Source organism: Haplochromis burtoni, unplaced genomic scaffold (genome assembly GCF_018398535.1).
Source record: "Haplochromis burtoni strain Fernald_Lab_line unplaced genomic scaffold, NCSU_Asbu1 Contig_411, whole genome shotgun sequence".
NCBI classification, from domain to species: Eukaryota; Metazoa; Chordata; class Actinopteri; order Cichliformes; family Cichlidae; genus Haplochromis; species Haplochromis burtoni.
The window spans coordinates 228,751-244,751 of record NW_024582772.1 but is presented as its reverse complement, the minus strand read 5'-3'; the positions used below and the strand labels follow the sequence as shown (position 1 = coordinate 244,751).

The following is a 16,001-nucleotide window of genomic DNA, read 5'->3' as shown; positions in this document are numbered from 1 at the left end:
CAGTGCAGTCGGGAGTATTTTGTGGGCCACTGTGAGATGCCTAACCTTTCACCTTAGATGTAAAAATCAGCATTTACAACACCTCTGTAAATACTGACTTTTGCTTCAGTGAGGGCTGAGCTGTGAAGCAACATGCTCACTAAGGGAGTGACACCAAGAGGTACAAACCATTTCCTTTAAGAAGACGCCGGTGGCTTTTTTTTTTTCTCCCCTCTTCTTCTTGTGACACCATCCAGCATTAGCCACTTGAAGAGTTCCCCACGACATGAAGCCCTGGAACGTTTTGCACCTTTTTAGTGAAACAACCTGGAAGCCATTTCTGCTGTAAGCTACCAGAACATGGAAGTAAAGGCAACCCGAGGGGACGCGTTGTGAACAGCTGAAAAAAAAGAGAAGATTAACACACAGGAAGAAGGAAGTTTGATCTGCGAGATCTCCTCTTTCTCTCTGTGTGTCTGTGTGTGTGTGTTTGAGTGTGTGTATGCGTGTGTGTGTTTGTCTGTGTGCGTGTGTGTGTGTGCTCCGGCGAGGTGCATGTGCGAACTAAAACACTGACCTGTGGCATGAATGAAGGACAATGTCTCTGAAACTACCTCGCAACTGGGACTTCAGCACCCTCAAGGCAGAGACAGCTCGCATAGGTAAGCCAGTGGCCGTGCTGCGTTCACTGACAGCCAGAGCAGATGCAAGGCTTTTACATTTCAAATTTTAGAAACGAAACAGTTTTTGTTCTTATCTAATGACGTGTAAACTTTAAACTGACCAACTGACATTCCAAGAAATCAGGGATCACATTCACATTCACATCGCAAGATCTGTACCTTGTACAACAAAGATTTGTACCTCGTAGAAGAAAAAGTGGCCCTTTTGATTTCTTTGCCTATAATTACATGTGGTATAACCAAAGAAGTCAAAGGTGGTTCATATTAGAAAACAAGCCGATAGCAAAGGCATAACAAGGGGGTTGTGTGGGTTTTTAAGCACAATGGCGAAGTTGACCACAGTTGCTTAACACCCCACTTTTTTTTTGTTTTACACACCCCTCGTCGTAGACCATAGAATTCACGGTTTCAATTTACACAAAAAGCTTTAAGACTTTGCGTCACCTCTCTTGAGGGCCTCAGAGTAGCCCCCAGCGGCTGACCAAACAACACTAATGCAAGGATATATTTTTAAAGTGTACAGCGTGCTAGACCCACTGATACTGTGCTCAGCGGTGTTTGCACAGGGTGGAATCAGTGCAGTACTTAATGGTGTTTCCTCTCAGGTTTTCAAGGCACGACAGGTTAGCACAGACACTAGCAGTGACTAGATCAGTTTCTACAGTACAGTCGTACCATAATTTTTTTTTAAACTCTAATCTTTTTTTTTTTCTGCCATTGGTGTCAGCGTTGTTCAGTACTGTGGAAGGAAGTAGCTGCCTGAGCGGCATCTATTTTATCTGCCTCACATGGATATTAATATCCCAGACTTGCGCCAGTATGGAAGTAGAACTTCCTCAACTCTGGTGACCCTTCATGATTCTCCTCATGCTACCCTGAGATATCTTGTGTTAGGTAGTGGATGCTTCTTTTTCTTTTTGCTCTGGGACTAAAGTGATGCAGCCTTTCAACAGGAAACTGATGCAAGAGCTAAGTTCCTGTGGCTGTGTAACTTTGCCTACATACTGTATATGTAAGTGCAGGCTTGTATGATGTGCAAATGTCTGCACAGTCATACTGCATCTGTCCTTTCATAAAGTATTGTAAAGGTCGAACACACACCTTCAGAGTCAATGTTAATGATGAGGAATAAGGCATTTGACCCAAGTACTTACCAATCCTTTAACAAATGTCATATGTTGACATTTTTGAAGATGTTCTTATTTTACAGGATTAAATGAGAACATTGAACCCCTCTCTATTAAATATGAAGCTTCAGACTGAAGGTGTTTAACTTGTGTTACAAAGGAAGAACCTGCAGAGCCTCTGAAAGTCCTAAAGTACAGACATTTAAATTGGGCACCAGCAAGCTAAAACTGCATTGCATAACTTCTCTGTGTATGGTCTAAGGAGCTTGGAAAGAAAAGTGTCTGGACTTCTTTAAGTTGAAAGGTGAAACGTCTTCAAGCAACTTAAAGAAGTCCAGACACTTTTCTTTCCAAGCTCCTTAGACTACGATGACCTGGGTGACTGAGAACCTTCACAGATATATTCTCTGTGTATGGCATCCAAAGTCCTCAGAGACATATAGTACTTTACCAAAAGTCTTTAGCCACCCCTTATTTCTTTGAATTTTGCAAGTAAAAGTGCAGTTCTGCTGAAAAATGTGCAAACATTACTTTCACAATAGGCATCAACATAGCTTGAACTGTCTTAGGCAGCTTTCTAATTTTTTTTAAGCTGTCTTCAGGAATTCTCTAGTCTTCTTTAAGGACATTTAATGTTGGCTGCTTTTTGTTCTGCTCCCTACATAATTCCAAGGTCAAGATAATTCCACACTGATTCAATAATGTGGCCATCCGGGCACGGGGAGACCAATCCATGACTGATAGCGTCATGTTTGTAGCTAAAAGGACTTAGGGAATCACTTTGTTGGTGAAATATACTGTTTTGTGCCTGTCAGGGTGAGTTATCTTTGGCATTTGTCATATATTCAATAAAAAATGGGAACAAATCCTGTGTTTCTGTGGCAGGCCTGCAGAGAAGTGCCTAAAGCAACATTTAAAATTGGTTCTGTTATATCTACACACAACTGTGGTTCATCCCTGGAATTAAGTTCCTTTTTTATGCTGGAATTACTCATAGGTCAGTGTTAAGTGGATTAAAAAATAGGTTCATGGACTGGACTCTAACGTCAGAGAGTTATTGCTCAAGACCAAATTACAAGGAAATTCAGCTCCTTGAAAATAGAATATAAAGAAATGAGATGAAGAAATGGGATGACTTAAGACTTCTGTACAGCACTGTAAATGATTTTTAAAAAATAATTCACTAATAATAAATAAATTGTACCAGGGAATGAAATATCTCGTAGCTTGTGATCAAACCCTGACTTTAGAGGAACTTTGCAGAAAATAGCCAGTCAAGTTCTCTTAAACATAAATACTTTCACTAGCGCCATAATCCTCATTATATAACACAACAGTGATCTTTTTAAAGGTGGTTCTGTAATTGTACAACATTATAATTAGCAAGTTTGAAGGGTTTCATGTCTCTCTGTTGAGTATGAAGTTTAATTGAGAGCCAGTTAGCTTATTAGCATTAGCAAGCTTTGTTTGCTAATGCTTTGCCAGGATAAAGATTAGGGAAAAAGGTTAACCTGGCTCTACAGAGAGTTAAACTATAAATGTCACTGCTACACTGTAATATATCGGGATTTACAACAATTTCCAGTTTAACAAAAAAACAAGCAAACAAAGCCAGTTAAAAAAACATGATCTGGGACAGGCTAGCTTTTGTCCCATCTTCTGGTTTCATGCTTGGTGGTGTCTTACTTCTATACAAATAAAAAAAAATTGCCTTGCCTAGCACAAAACTATAAGAATGAGATCAGTTTTCTCAGCTATCTTATGGCAACAACATATAAAGTATTCTTTGAAAAGAATCAGGCTTTTAAAGTAAAATATTTATTGTAAGTATTTGTTTGGTCCTACTTTTATCCGGTCTGATCACAAGCCGTCATAAAACGAGGCTAGGCAACTACATTTATTGATGGTAGTCACATTTATACACTTGAGCAGAAATATGTAAATTGGTAAAATTACAATTATCAGTTCGATATAAAACTCTTCACAGTCTGTGTAAAACTGAGCATCATACTTCCCCGAGTCCATCTTGACTTGAAAGTGTTGGATTTATCGCAAATATCTTCTAAATAGTGGTTATTGGACACATCTCTGAGGTGCTGTGGAAATCTGGCTAGTCACGATATGAAGTGACATTAAAGGAACTGTATGTTTGTCAGCTGAGGGTGGGGTGTGACATCAGTCGATGTGTGTGGGCTCACATTTCCTCAACTTTAACTTTCCACTAATCAGGGTGGTGCTATTAAAATGAGACCAAAGGACTCTAAAGCTTGTAGGTGGAGACCTTCAAAGTGTACCAGGCCTCCGGCAATGATGTGGCTACTTCCTGTTTACCCCACTGTGGCCCTTCTTCTTCTCTTTTTACTCTGTCATCTTGCCTAACAAGACACAGAGAATTAAAGAAACACTGAGAAAATGGGCTCAGTCTCAGTCCAGCTATCTCTGGTCCTACCTCGCTGTCTGGGACTCAAACCGTCTGTGGTTTAGTCTGTGCTCACTAGGCCGCCTACACGTCACCTTTGTTCTTTCATCACTCCTCGTGCTCTCTAGTGTCACAGGTGATGTGACATTATCTGTCCATAACTTAACCACTAACATTTCCATCATATTGTTTGGCGGTCAGTCTACTGCTATTTATGTTAGTACAATCACAGCTGCATTCATGCACCTTCCACAGGAAACTGGTCAGCTTAGACCAGCAGTTTCCTGTCAGCTTGAAACTCAATAGCTGAGGAACAAAAATAGTATACAGCGAGCTGCTGTCTCAGCCCTGATAGGCTGATGCATATTCATATCAAAAAAGAGGAAGTGCTCTGCTGAAGTTGAGTACCGCTGGTGTTTTGGTAATATTTCATCGCTCTGGCTGTGACACAGCACGCTGGGCGCTGTTGTTCTTGACGTTTTTACAAGCTGCCTCCTTGTGGTGTTTGGCAGCGCGGTCCAAGAGTGTGATACCTGGAGAGGGAGGCCCAGGCCAGGGCTCGCCGCGCTCCTACAGGTCCATGGAGAGGCCGCTGAAGGCCGGCTGGCTGAAGAAGCAACAGAGGTCTTTAGTGAAGAACTGGCAGCAGCGCTACTTTGTTCTGAGAGGAAGCACTTTGACTTACCACAAAGATGATAAGGAGACTACTGTCCAGGTAAGGCTGACCTTACCAGATTAATCCAGATTTTCAAAATTATTCATTTCTATATCCACTTTGGCCTTTGTTAGAATAAAATCACTTCCAAAACAAGTCATTCACATGTTATATATATTTAAACATTTAAAAGAAGTTCTTATGATGACAAGACATCAAAGTTATTTCCATGTCCCAGTTTCTTATTGAAGCTACGCTTCTTTTATGCAGTGGTTAAGTGTGGAGATAAGCACAGATAAAACCGAATCATCATTTCTGTCACATAAACTATTTTTGCAATAAATGCATTTATTCATAATTAAATGCACACGTTAGTAGAAGAATTCATCCGTTAATAAGAAATGTGTCTTTTATCAAGTCTAATTAAGACCACAAACTTACTGCTAGCTGTGTGGCTAACCTTACACATTTCCTGTAGAGAAAACAACTGATGCAGGAAGCCTCACATGAAAGACCTTCTGCCATTGAAAGAATTTTAATATTGCACATTTATGTTTGATTTAAAGCCACGTTTTGCATGTATACATCTGTAATGTTCATCTCTGAAAAAGCTAAGTTTTGTTGGTATGCTGTAGCTCTGTCTGGGCCAAAAAGCAAACCTTCAGAAAGATGATGCCATAAATAATTACATGTTTTATATTGTAATAGTAACCTTAACCTGTACTGTAACCGCAAACGCTCAAAGAAATAAAAAAGATGCGAGAAAAAGTATCTTAAAAATTCCTTTAAAATGTCTTCCTTCCTTTGAGTTGCATAAAGAGGTTATTTATATTTACACAAACTCATCAGTGCCTAAACGTAAAATGTTGCTCCGTTTATTTCTAATGTTTCAGCGTTATTACCAATGGAATCATTGGCTAAAAGCCAGCAGCCAACCAACGTCTGCTTGTCTGCCACAGTCAGCACTTTCCACTGATGTCCACTGATGTTGTAGTGTCCTGTGTGGGTGTGTCAGGGAAGTTCCAGATTTGGACGTTAGCTGAAATACCAGGCATCAGTTCCACTCGCAGCTCAGATGCTCAGGTTCTGTTTTATCTGCCTTCAAGTCAGAATCGCAAAGCTGACACTAAGTGTGCCGTGTCTGATGAACGGATCGATAGCTGCTATGTTAGCAGAAAGAAGTGTGCACAGTCACGCTCTGCTCAGTGATAAAATAAAGACCTGCGCTCCAAACCTCAACCCATTATTCTGATGCTTATCTACGTCTATCACTGCTTGTCATGCAATTGAAAAGACTCATTTGCATTCTCATTTCAATAGTTACATTATGGTATTTTGCAAAGGTGCATGATTAAATTACTCATCACCGTCTATAGCAATTGAATACTACTATACTGCTTAAAATCCTACTGGAATTGAACTTCTTAATAAGGTAGTTGAGTCGACTTAATGAGCACTTTGTAACTTAACCGTAACTACATGTTGGTATTCATTATAAAATGAAGGCAAGCAAATTGTTATTATTGTCTGAGCTCTGAAAACGTAGTTTTGTTTGCAGCGAAACTGGTGTAGCAAAAAGTGGTCAAAGTTATCAACCATATCAAGGTGTGAAACAAGAAGAAACAAAGCAGCGTTTTATTTCCTTAGATATAAAATGTAATTAGGACTGCATGTTGCCAGCTGTAGCTGCTCCTAACTTCTTCTGTTGTAAGTGATTTGTCTCCTGCAAAAGCACAAAATTGAGGATTTACTCCAAAAGCCTTCCAAAAGCCTTCTGTTTTAATAATGTTTTAGTTTTAATACTTAGGGGGGTTGAGGGTAATGGTAGATAGAGGAAGTGAAAACAGAGGCTAGGGCTGTTAGTTCTCTGTCATAAACAGTGAACATTAATGCATCTTAAACTACATCAGCTTGTAAGCATTTAAATAGTAATAATAAGCAACAAAAGCACCCGTTTAGGCCTTCCCACTGCACACACAGCATGAATACCAACTGCTTTTTAAAGGGTAAATGTAAGTATGTGTGTGAATTGCGCTGGTTGGTTCTTGGCAATGAAGGACTTTACAATTCTGAGTGTGTTTGTCCTTATGTGATCTGGCCTGCAGGGAGTCATCCAGCTGCGCTTCAGTAAAGTTAACGAACTCCCCCCGAATTCAGATGACCCTGGAAAGTACCTCTTTGAGATCATACCACGTAAGTAACACACTCAACACTCACAATTGGGACCTTACATGATATTTTTACTCCAAGACCTAAAGAGGATTTTTTTTTTAGGGGAATCCCTTCATTGTCATTGGACAGCAGAAACCTTTTTATATTTCCTGTTATATTTCTTGTTTCCTGTTTGTTTGACAGGCTCAACTGGAGACAGAGAGCGATGTCCCCATGTGTTGATGGCAAACTCCCAGAGTGACATGGAGGAGTGGGTGCGCACCTTGCGCAGAGTCATCGGAGCGCCAACAAGTGGAGGTTCAGTAAAATCTGTCACAGATTATTAAACTGAAACAATCCTGTTTGACTAATGAAATTAAAAACTTGGACGTTGTCGGCAAATTCAGCTGAGATAAGTGGACTAACGGTGCTCTCATATTTGACCTTTGACAACGTGATGCCACAGTCAGCTGCTGTTTAGCTTAGCTAATCAAAAGGAATGGAAACAGAGGAAAACAGCTAGCCTGGCACCGTCCAAAAGTAAAACACTTAATCGAACAAAAAAACATCCATGTCAGCAAGGCTTTGCTAAGCTTCGTGTAAAAGAGGAAGTCATCAATCTAGCTAGTAGTCAAAACATATTACCTACCCATAAAAACACAATATTTCAAAATATTTGAATCAGAATCAGAATACTTTATTGGAAATTATTTTCCATTACAGTGCTGCATTATAAACAAACATTAACAAAGACAGACAATACACTAAGAATAGCACAATATAAACAAGCATATATATACATAAAAGTCACTTATTAATTAATAGCTGAAAAAACATTTGCTATAACAACGTGATATTTATTTTAAGGTCTTGTATTAGTAGTGTTTGAAGGTAGATTAGCCGAGGCTAGAGCCTAGCATCAGACAGAGTCAAACTAGCTGTTTTCTCATGTCAGTCAGTAAATCCTTGCAGTTTTGACAGAAACCTTGAAAATGGGAAACATTTTAATGCATTATGATTGTTGCCAATGATTCTCTGCATTCTCGTGTTCATGAAATATGAAGCTCACAAACTGAAAAAAGCTTTGTCAGACTAAAATAGCACAGCAATGGTCAATCTTTAGTTCCCCAAGCTATGGATGCCAAATCCATAAGGGTAAACTCACCGAGGATAACAGAGAAGTCAGTATTGCTGGGGCAGTTTTGCTTGCGTTTGACTTACTATTACACTTCATCTGCAGTAACAAATAGTAATAATGAAAGTCATTTTCAGAGCAAGTGCACTGCGTTTTCTGACAAGTATCCATGTGGGGCTAAAAGAAAGAGAACAGCCAGCATGACAGTTGCTAAATCGAGGACATCCACTCAGAGTTACACAATTTCTCGGTTTCATTTGAAAAACTAGGCCATTTTTAATTTGAATCACTTGCACAATTTCAGGTTCAAAGGGCCATGCATAGCTTCATAGCCACTCTGAAGGAGGCTGATGCATGCTAATAGACAATTGTTTACCTTGATTTCACAGTTCCTATATTTTATGGTGAAAGATAATTGTAAAAATTAAGCAATTATAAGATAAGATCATCTTTATGATTAAAAGATATACATAGTATATGCAATGTAGTGTCAAATGGGGTCAGATGAGTGTATAGAGACCTGATGTAGTAAAGTTCAAAGTGGGGACGGATCATATGTTCTTCAGAGAAGACACATTTGACGCTTGTAGAAGGTTTAGTTGCAGCTGTAGAAGCTGTAGCACTTTCTAGAAGGGTGTGGGTAAAAGAAAAGGAATGACCAGGCTGAGAGGAATCATTGACTACTGCAGGCTTTCTGCTGGAGTCTGCCAGTGTAGATGTTCGTGATGGGGGCTTAGTGTGCTTCTGCTTCTCTCACCACCCGCTGCAGGTTTTTTCTGTCCTCCACTATACAACAGTAGGTCAGGAGGCAGTTTTAGTTATCTTAGTTCTATAATTTCACCACAACAAAGTGTAATATTATTTCAATGACAGTTCAAATACCAAATATCCATAAATATCCTACTGTAGAGTAGTCATGTTATTAATAAAGGTCTACACATTTATATCTGTGAGTGATATTCACAGGCTAATTTTACTTAACAGCTTCATTAGTAGGCAAAAATATTGTTGCAGCTCAATCCAGATTTTTAGAGCCAAAAGATTATAGTGGTGTAATTTAAAATGCAGTAATATTGGGTTTTTCTGCTGGTCTTTAACCTGCCCAGTATAAAGTCTGTGTGATGTGTCAAGTCAGATCATGTTAGTATGAAAACTGAGCAGCTCATATTTGAGTGCATTCACGCTTGTGAGCTGGAAACTCCTGTACTCGAAACTATGGAGTATTTCTAGTAATGTGTTTGAAACAGATTATTTCCTGCTGTGTGCAAATTTAAAGAAAACTGATGTCAAAAATAAATGTTTTTTTAAGAAATGTTAAGAAATGAGAATTGTTCTCTCGATATAAATGTTTTTATTCAACCAAATCGAGTGATTAAGCATTAAGCATTGCCCTACAATCACCTGTTCACTAACATGAAAAGGGACAATAGCTGTTTTATAAATCATTTATCTAACTATGCCAAATATCTTTGCTCTCCGTATGTCTGCAGTGTTTGGAAAGAGTCTCATGGACACTGTGACATATGAGCAGCGCTTCGGACCTCAAATGGTCCCAATCCTGGTGCAGAAGTGCGTGGAGTTCATCAAAGAACATGGGCTGGACGAAGAGGGGATCTTCCGCCTCCCTGGTCAGGATAATGCTGTCAAACAGTTCAGAGATGCCTTTGATGCAGGAGAGAGGCCCTCCTTCCCCAGGTAATGACCTCACTATTCTCTCTATAGTCATTTAAGACATGGGAGATATGAGATTATCATTGCATCTGACCCTGGAAAACTGAGCACATCTTCGAGCTTCCATAGGAATTATGGGGTAGGATGAGTGGCAGCCAGGTGCTGCTAATCAAATGAACTTGATTAACTGATTATCAGCAAGTGTGAGCACATCTATAAATGCAGAAACTTTGGAGCATTCAGGTGTGTTAACACAATACCACAATCCTCCCAGGACTAAAGCGAATAATGGCCCAATTGTATTGGCAGGATGTGCGCCAATGGTGCGGGTCCTGCCCTGAGTGTCAGCTGGTGAACCTACATCTCGGTCTCTACAGGCCTCAGTTAGCATATTATATGTTGAGAACACAACATAACGAGTATGGCTGCTTGAAAGTGTTCTCAGGAGAAAGCCTCTTCTCTCTAAAAAGAGATCTATGGGGCGATCGTGGCTCAAGAGTTGGGAGTTCGCCTTGTAATCGGAAGGTTGCCGGTTCGAGCCCCTGCTCGGACAGTCTCGGTCGTTGTGTCCTTGGGCAAGACACTTCACCCGTTGCCTACTGGTGGTGGTCAGAGGGCCCGGTGGCGCCAGTGTCCGGCAGCCTCGCCTCTGTCAGTGCGCCCCAGGGTGGCTGTGGCTACAATGTAGCTGCCATCACCAGTGTGTGAATGTGTGTGTGAATGGGTGGATGACTGGATATGTAAAGCGCTTTGGGGTCCTTAGGGACTAGTAAAGCGCTATATAAATACAGGCCATTTACCATTTACCATAAAAAGTCCTCGGTAGCACAGCCCAGCTTTGCAAAGTTGCATCTGAAACAACCACTTCTGCAACAATGTGGAGATGTTTGGCCATGTTTGGTGGAGGGGTGATGACTTGGGCTTGTTTTATTGCCACTTGTCCTGGGCACGTTGCAGTCATTGAGTCAACCATAGTCTCCTCTGTATACTCTCCAAAGTATTCTAGAGCAGCAGGTAAAACAGAAAAGAATGAAGGTGTTGCAGTGGCAAAGACCAGATCTCAACACTACTGAAATGCTTGGCAGGACCTTAACAGAGCTGTGCATAAACGAATACCCGCAAACCTTAATGAAGTTAAACAATGTAGTAAAGAACAGTGGCCAAAATTTCTTCACAATGATGTGAAAGATTGATAAATTACTTCACGTTTTGCTACTATATAAGCTAATGAATCATTGGGTGCATTTAGCTCATCACAGCAGTCCCGTGAAAAGGACAGCAGCATGAATTTCATATAGAATTCACAGGAAATAGTGAGTGTAAAGTTGTTATGGCACGAATTAATTATCACATCTTAAAGAAACTTTAAGACGCAGTAAATGTGCTTCAAACAAATTTAGCTGTCTCGATAAGAGCCACTTCCATAAAAGGAGACGAATATCCTAACCTCAATCAATCAACAGCATCCGCTCTTTTTTTTCTCTTCTTCTTCTGAGAAAGCAAGGAGAGATGAGAGAGATGTAGTGAGAAGTTGATAGATTTGTGTCTGCTCAGAGCTGAGGGTGATACCACATCCTGTTCTGGCAGGCACAGGGGAGGACGCCTTTATTACTCAACATCACAAGCTCCTCCGACAGAAAACTGTAGATGAAAACATCCATTTAACTTAACTTGCTTGTTTGTCTGTAATCTAATGTGAGTAGAGTCAGGGAACATGAGTTTTGAGCCAACCGACAGATACTTTGCAACAAAAATCAAAGGCAAGGCCTCGAGTTTCCCTCTTGAACTGCACTCTTGTCACAGTTACAACAGCAAACTCCGTACAAGAGACCCAGACCCTGTTTATGCTACACACCACCATGTCGAGATTATTTGTCCGTCCAAGAAAATATTTACACATATCTTAGTGTGATTGAAAGCATAATTGTGCAAAGCCTTTCATGATGTGCAGATAAACTCAAGAGCTTCCACACCAGTCAGCCAATCTGCATCCCTATGGTTTATTCTCGCTGGGTAATGAGTATCGTTTAAATTGCCACAGCGACACAGATGTCCACACGGTGGCGTCACTACTCAAGCTGTACCTGCGGGAGCTGCCTGAACCTGTGGTCCCCTGGAGTCAGTACCAAGACTTCCTGGACTGTACCAACCTCCTGGACTCCACCAGCTCTGAGGTGCACTTAATTTAAACACACTGCAAGATGAATACAGAGCTGAGCGTACATGTGGACAAGAAGTGGATATCCTCTGATGTTTTGAGCGTATGTATCCTTTAAACTGGTTGCTTGCATGTGTTTTCAGGGCTGGGAGAGGTTGAACAAAGAAATTGCTCTGCTCCCCAGAGTAAACTACAATCTTCTCAGCTACGTTTGTCGGTGAGTAGATGCTGAAGGACGTCATTACATCCAAACTTGAAAATAACTTAATATGTTTAAAAGAAAGACACCCGTACATCTACCAGATCCTACAGAGACCCTCTGGTCCATCACCCCAGTATTGTTTTGAGATCAGCCTCTCGGTCTGAGACATACTATCCTGTGTCTGGTTACGTGTCCTGTTGTTTTTCAGGTTCTTGTTTGAGGTACAGCTACACTCTAAGGTGAATAAGATGAACGTGGAGAACTTGGCAACTGTGATGGGCATCAACCTGCTGAAACCTCAGATAGAAGATCCTATCACTGTGATGAAGGGTGAGGACACACAGCTCACTGATGTACCTGTTTTGGTTCATCTCAAAAGACCCCAGTTTCAGCTGTGTTTCTGTTAGATATATTAGGCAACAACAAGAGACAACAACAGTGTGTTTGCTCAGATAAACCAGTCTTGGTGTACCATTTAGATACTTTTGTAATATTTAGCACATCTACTTCCAAGTAGATTCTACCTCTGCTTGTTTTCGGCTCCTTTTTTCAGCCAGTGATCTCATGTCTCTGTAACGATCTGTCTGAACTGCATAAACCCATCCAAGTAAATATTGAAGACTGAAGAAAGTGTATCAAAAATGAGAATAAAAGCCAAAAGATAAGAGCTTTTGATCATAATCTTTTCACATTTCTGTTCTTCACAGCGACTCCTCAGATCCAGAAGCTGATGACGGTGATGATCAGACGACATGAGACTCTGTTTCCTCTTTCCAAAGATGTGCTTCCCCCCTCTCCTTCAAACAAGGCAGAGAGCCAGAAGAATGCTCCCCGAAGCTTTGTGGGCTGGGAGTCTGCAGAGGTACGAGCCTTCAGCCGCACATTAGGCTTTCGCAACGAGCTTGTTAGTGTGTCAAAATGACTCGTTATTTTACTGAAATTTGAATTTATAAAATATTTAAACTAGCTTTTTCATAAGAATTTATATGTGACAAACAACAGAGCTAGTTTATTAACAAAAGTGGCTACAGAACAATGGCAGTTACCAGGTGGCTGGTTGATGTTGGGAAATACTTGACACGTGACATCGATATGATAAACATACGAGTGGATCCAGGAGATTGTTCATGTAGTACAGTGATTATTTGGCACAGCTACTCCACACTGTGAAGAAACCCTGGGACCAGGAGGAGAGACTGGGAGGATCAGGAAGAATAGCTGGCTTCAAAATCTGCCAAATCAAACACACAGATCTGTCCTCTGTGGTGGCCTCTTGTGAATAAGGGACCAGCTGAAAGAAGCTTTATGTCAACTAAGTACACAAGGATCGTGGTGATGCAGTAATGGTTGAGCTGTTGAGGTGACAGGACATACATGTTTGTACCTTAAACAAAGCTGGGCTAGCTCTCCATTCTCTTTTTAGTTTTCCAGTCTTCTCATGTAAAGAACAAAGAAACAGTGGAATTCCACTCAGACGTGATCCTGCTGCTGTCGTTTTGTCTTTTATTTGCAGGTCACATCTTATGTGTTCATATGTGTTTAATGTGTATGTATTTGGTTTGATGGGATTTATTCTGCTCATTCTCTGCTCTATATGTTATTGTTGGACACTGCTAGGGTAGCTTTGCATGATTAACTGATCAGAATAATCCTCGTCTCTCTCATGCATGACTTTGGTGAGGCCTTACATTGTCTGGACTTTCTTCTTCTGTCTTTGCTCCTTTTCCTCTTAATTTAAGTCAGCTTTCTCTTGATTGGCTGCCCCTCGTGAACAACAGGTTTAAACAGGAAACGAGTTAAAGCCTGAGCTGTGTGCTTGAGATGATCGTGTTAGGGATGCTGTCACTGAGATCATATAGAACAAAGAGTAGAAAACTTAGGATTAGTTGTGCTTTAAGGCGGAACTAATGGGGCTCCTAATGAATAAATAAATAAATAATGCAGATGGAGACGTCCAGATCGACTCTGGTGTTAATTCCTGTGTCTTTGTATGACATGTAAGACTGTGACTGTTATTATGCTAATGGTTACTAATGGTATTCTTATTGGTAAATTGACCGAGAGGTAGAGTACTTTTGCTACATGGATACATTTGAGGATGATAATAGCTTAATAAGAAATTTAGGCCTATGTTGTCAGCAAATAGCAAATCTCTGTATGTGTAATCAGTCTGTGTTCTCTGTGTTTGTGTTAGATGGGTGACGCATGTCTGTCTGAGTCTCCGGAGGAGGAGGACAATGACAGTCCGGGTCCACTCAGGGGAGACCACAGCCCCAAAACCTCGCTGCAGGAACCTCTGTCTCCTTCTGTAGATGACTGGCTCGGAAGCCCCCGCAAACGCACCCAAACCCTCCCCACCTTCAACTGCCCGCTCACCGGGATGGCAGCCAAGACCGAAGCCCTCAACAGGTGGAGTCGGATCCAGGAGAGCACAGACGAGAAGAGCGGCACGCTGTCAGAGGACATTTTTAAAATCCTAGACCTGCGAACGTCAGGATCATTTTTCGGGGGGTCTACAATGAGTAACAAAGAGGAGGAGGACAGATTGACCACTCGGAGGGGGAGTGAGAATTTAGTTTCTTCCACTTCTGTGCCGCAAACCCCTGAAAGTGACTTCCAGTATCCCCGGATGCTCTCTAATAAGAAGAGTGTAGACACCACGCCAGTGAGCAGTCCTCCTCCACAGGTCAACAGCATGCCAGAGCTGAAGAAAGACCCCGGGCAGCCACTTCTAGACAGGTGAGATTAGCAAAAGAGTCACATGGACACCCTGACCCACCATTTCAGCCATTAAACACTAATTTTCCTAAAATAAAATGTTTTAGAAATACTGAAATGAAATGCTCAATTTCTACCCCGAAACTGTAGAGTGTAGATGTGTTGTTGCAGAACACTTAGAGCCTGGATTCAATGTGAGAGAATCTTATATGAGCAAAGCAGACCCTGGAGTATAATAAACATAAATTGAACTAGATTCCTGGAAACTTAAAATGAGTTTATTTATACTGGAAACAAGTCCATGTGTTCACACAAAACCGACGTGAGTTATTTGGAGGGAAAACTGCCGGTGCAGAAACTCTTCCTGGCACAGCTTAGCTTTTCCTTTGCCTTTCTTACTGCACATGTGAACCTGTTTATGTCTGTCATTGCCTCTTGCAGTTTGCAGCAGGAGAACAAGGAACTGAAGGCCACCGTGGCAGAGCTCCAGTCGGCCCTGGAGGCTGAACGCCGCCGTGTGGCCGCTCTGGAGATCTGCCTAAAAAATGCAGAACGCAGCAGAGACGAGGCCCAGAGACGCAACGGCGAGCTGCAAAGAGACATTCAGCAGTTCCTCATGAGAGAGAAAGCTCCTACTTAAACGTAATTCTGAGATTCACTTACATGTGGATTTATGATCCTGTTAACGAGGGAAGCCTCATCCATTAAGACGGGAACTGGGAGTCACCGTTTGGTCCTATAGATAAATTATTGACTATTATATTTGTGTTTATTTTAAGGACATGTTTGATCCTCCCGTTTGCAACAGTCACGTCACTGTGTATGAATTACCTTCATCTGGTGTAACTGTCATACAGAACACATTTACATGAATTACTTGCATGGAAATCTAGGGTCAGGCATCAACTCTGCTCAAACCCTAAACGGGACTTTATCTAATATGAATGTTAGAGAGTACAAAGAGTGTGTGTCATTCAAACATGTTTCATTTCAGTGGTAAATTAATAAAGTTGCACAAATTGAAATGTGTCTGTCGATGCGCAAAATGATCTTACAGCTCATTCAAGCTTTTTTGTACCAATATGTGTTGTTATGTGTTGTTA

At 41.1% G+C, this 16,001-nt stretch overlaps 1 protein-coding gene across 1 annotated transcript; it reads left to right on the top strand.

Annotated features, from left to right (window-relative positions):
- Positions 1-58: 58 nt before the first annotated feature.
- arhgap25 (Rho GTPase activating protein 25) lies at positions 59-15,923 on the top strand. The gene is made up of 11 exons (XM_005945126.3): positions 59-641; positions 4,721-4,923; positions 6,969-7,056; positions 7,219-7,332; positions 9,640-9,844; positions 11,862-11,994; positions 12,122-12,195; positions 12,389-12,510; positions 12,888-13,042; positions 14,375-14,919; positions 15,340-15,923. The coding sequence occupies exons 1-11, from the start codon at positions 578-580 to the stop codon at positions 15,536-15,538; spliced, it is 1,902 nt and encodes a 633-aa protein (XP_005945188.1). The 5' UTR covers positions 59-577; the 3' UTR covers positions 15,539-15,923.
- Positions 15,924-16,001: the final 78 nt, after the last annotated feature.

Bases quoted from the DNA above. Each gene is read 5' to 3' on its own strand.
- arhgap25 (XM_005945126.3), top strand. From the start codon at position 578: ATGTCTCTGAAACTACCTCGCAACTGGGACTTCAGCACCCTCAAGGCA. The intron at 7,057-7,218 runs GTAAGTAACACA...TTTGTTTGACAG, and splicing joins CCTCTTTGAGATCATACCAC to GCTCAACTGGAGACAGAGAG. The intron at 13,043-14,374 runs GTACGAGCCTTC...TGTTTGTGTTAG, and splicing joins TGGGCTGGGAGTCTGCAGAG to ATGGGTGACGCATGTCTGTC.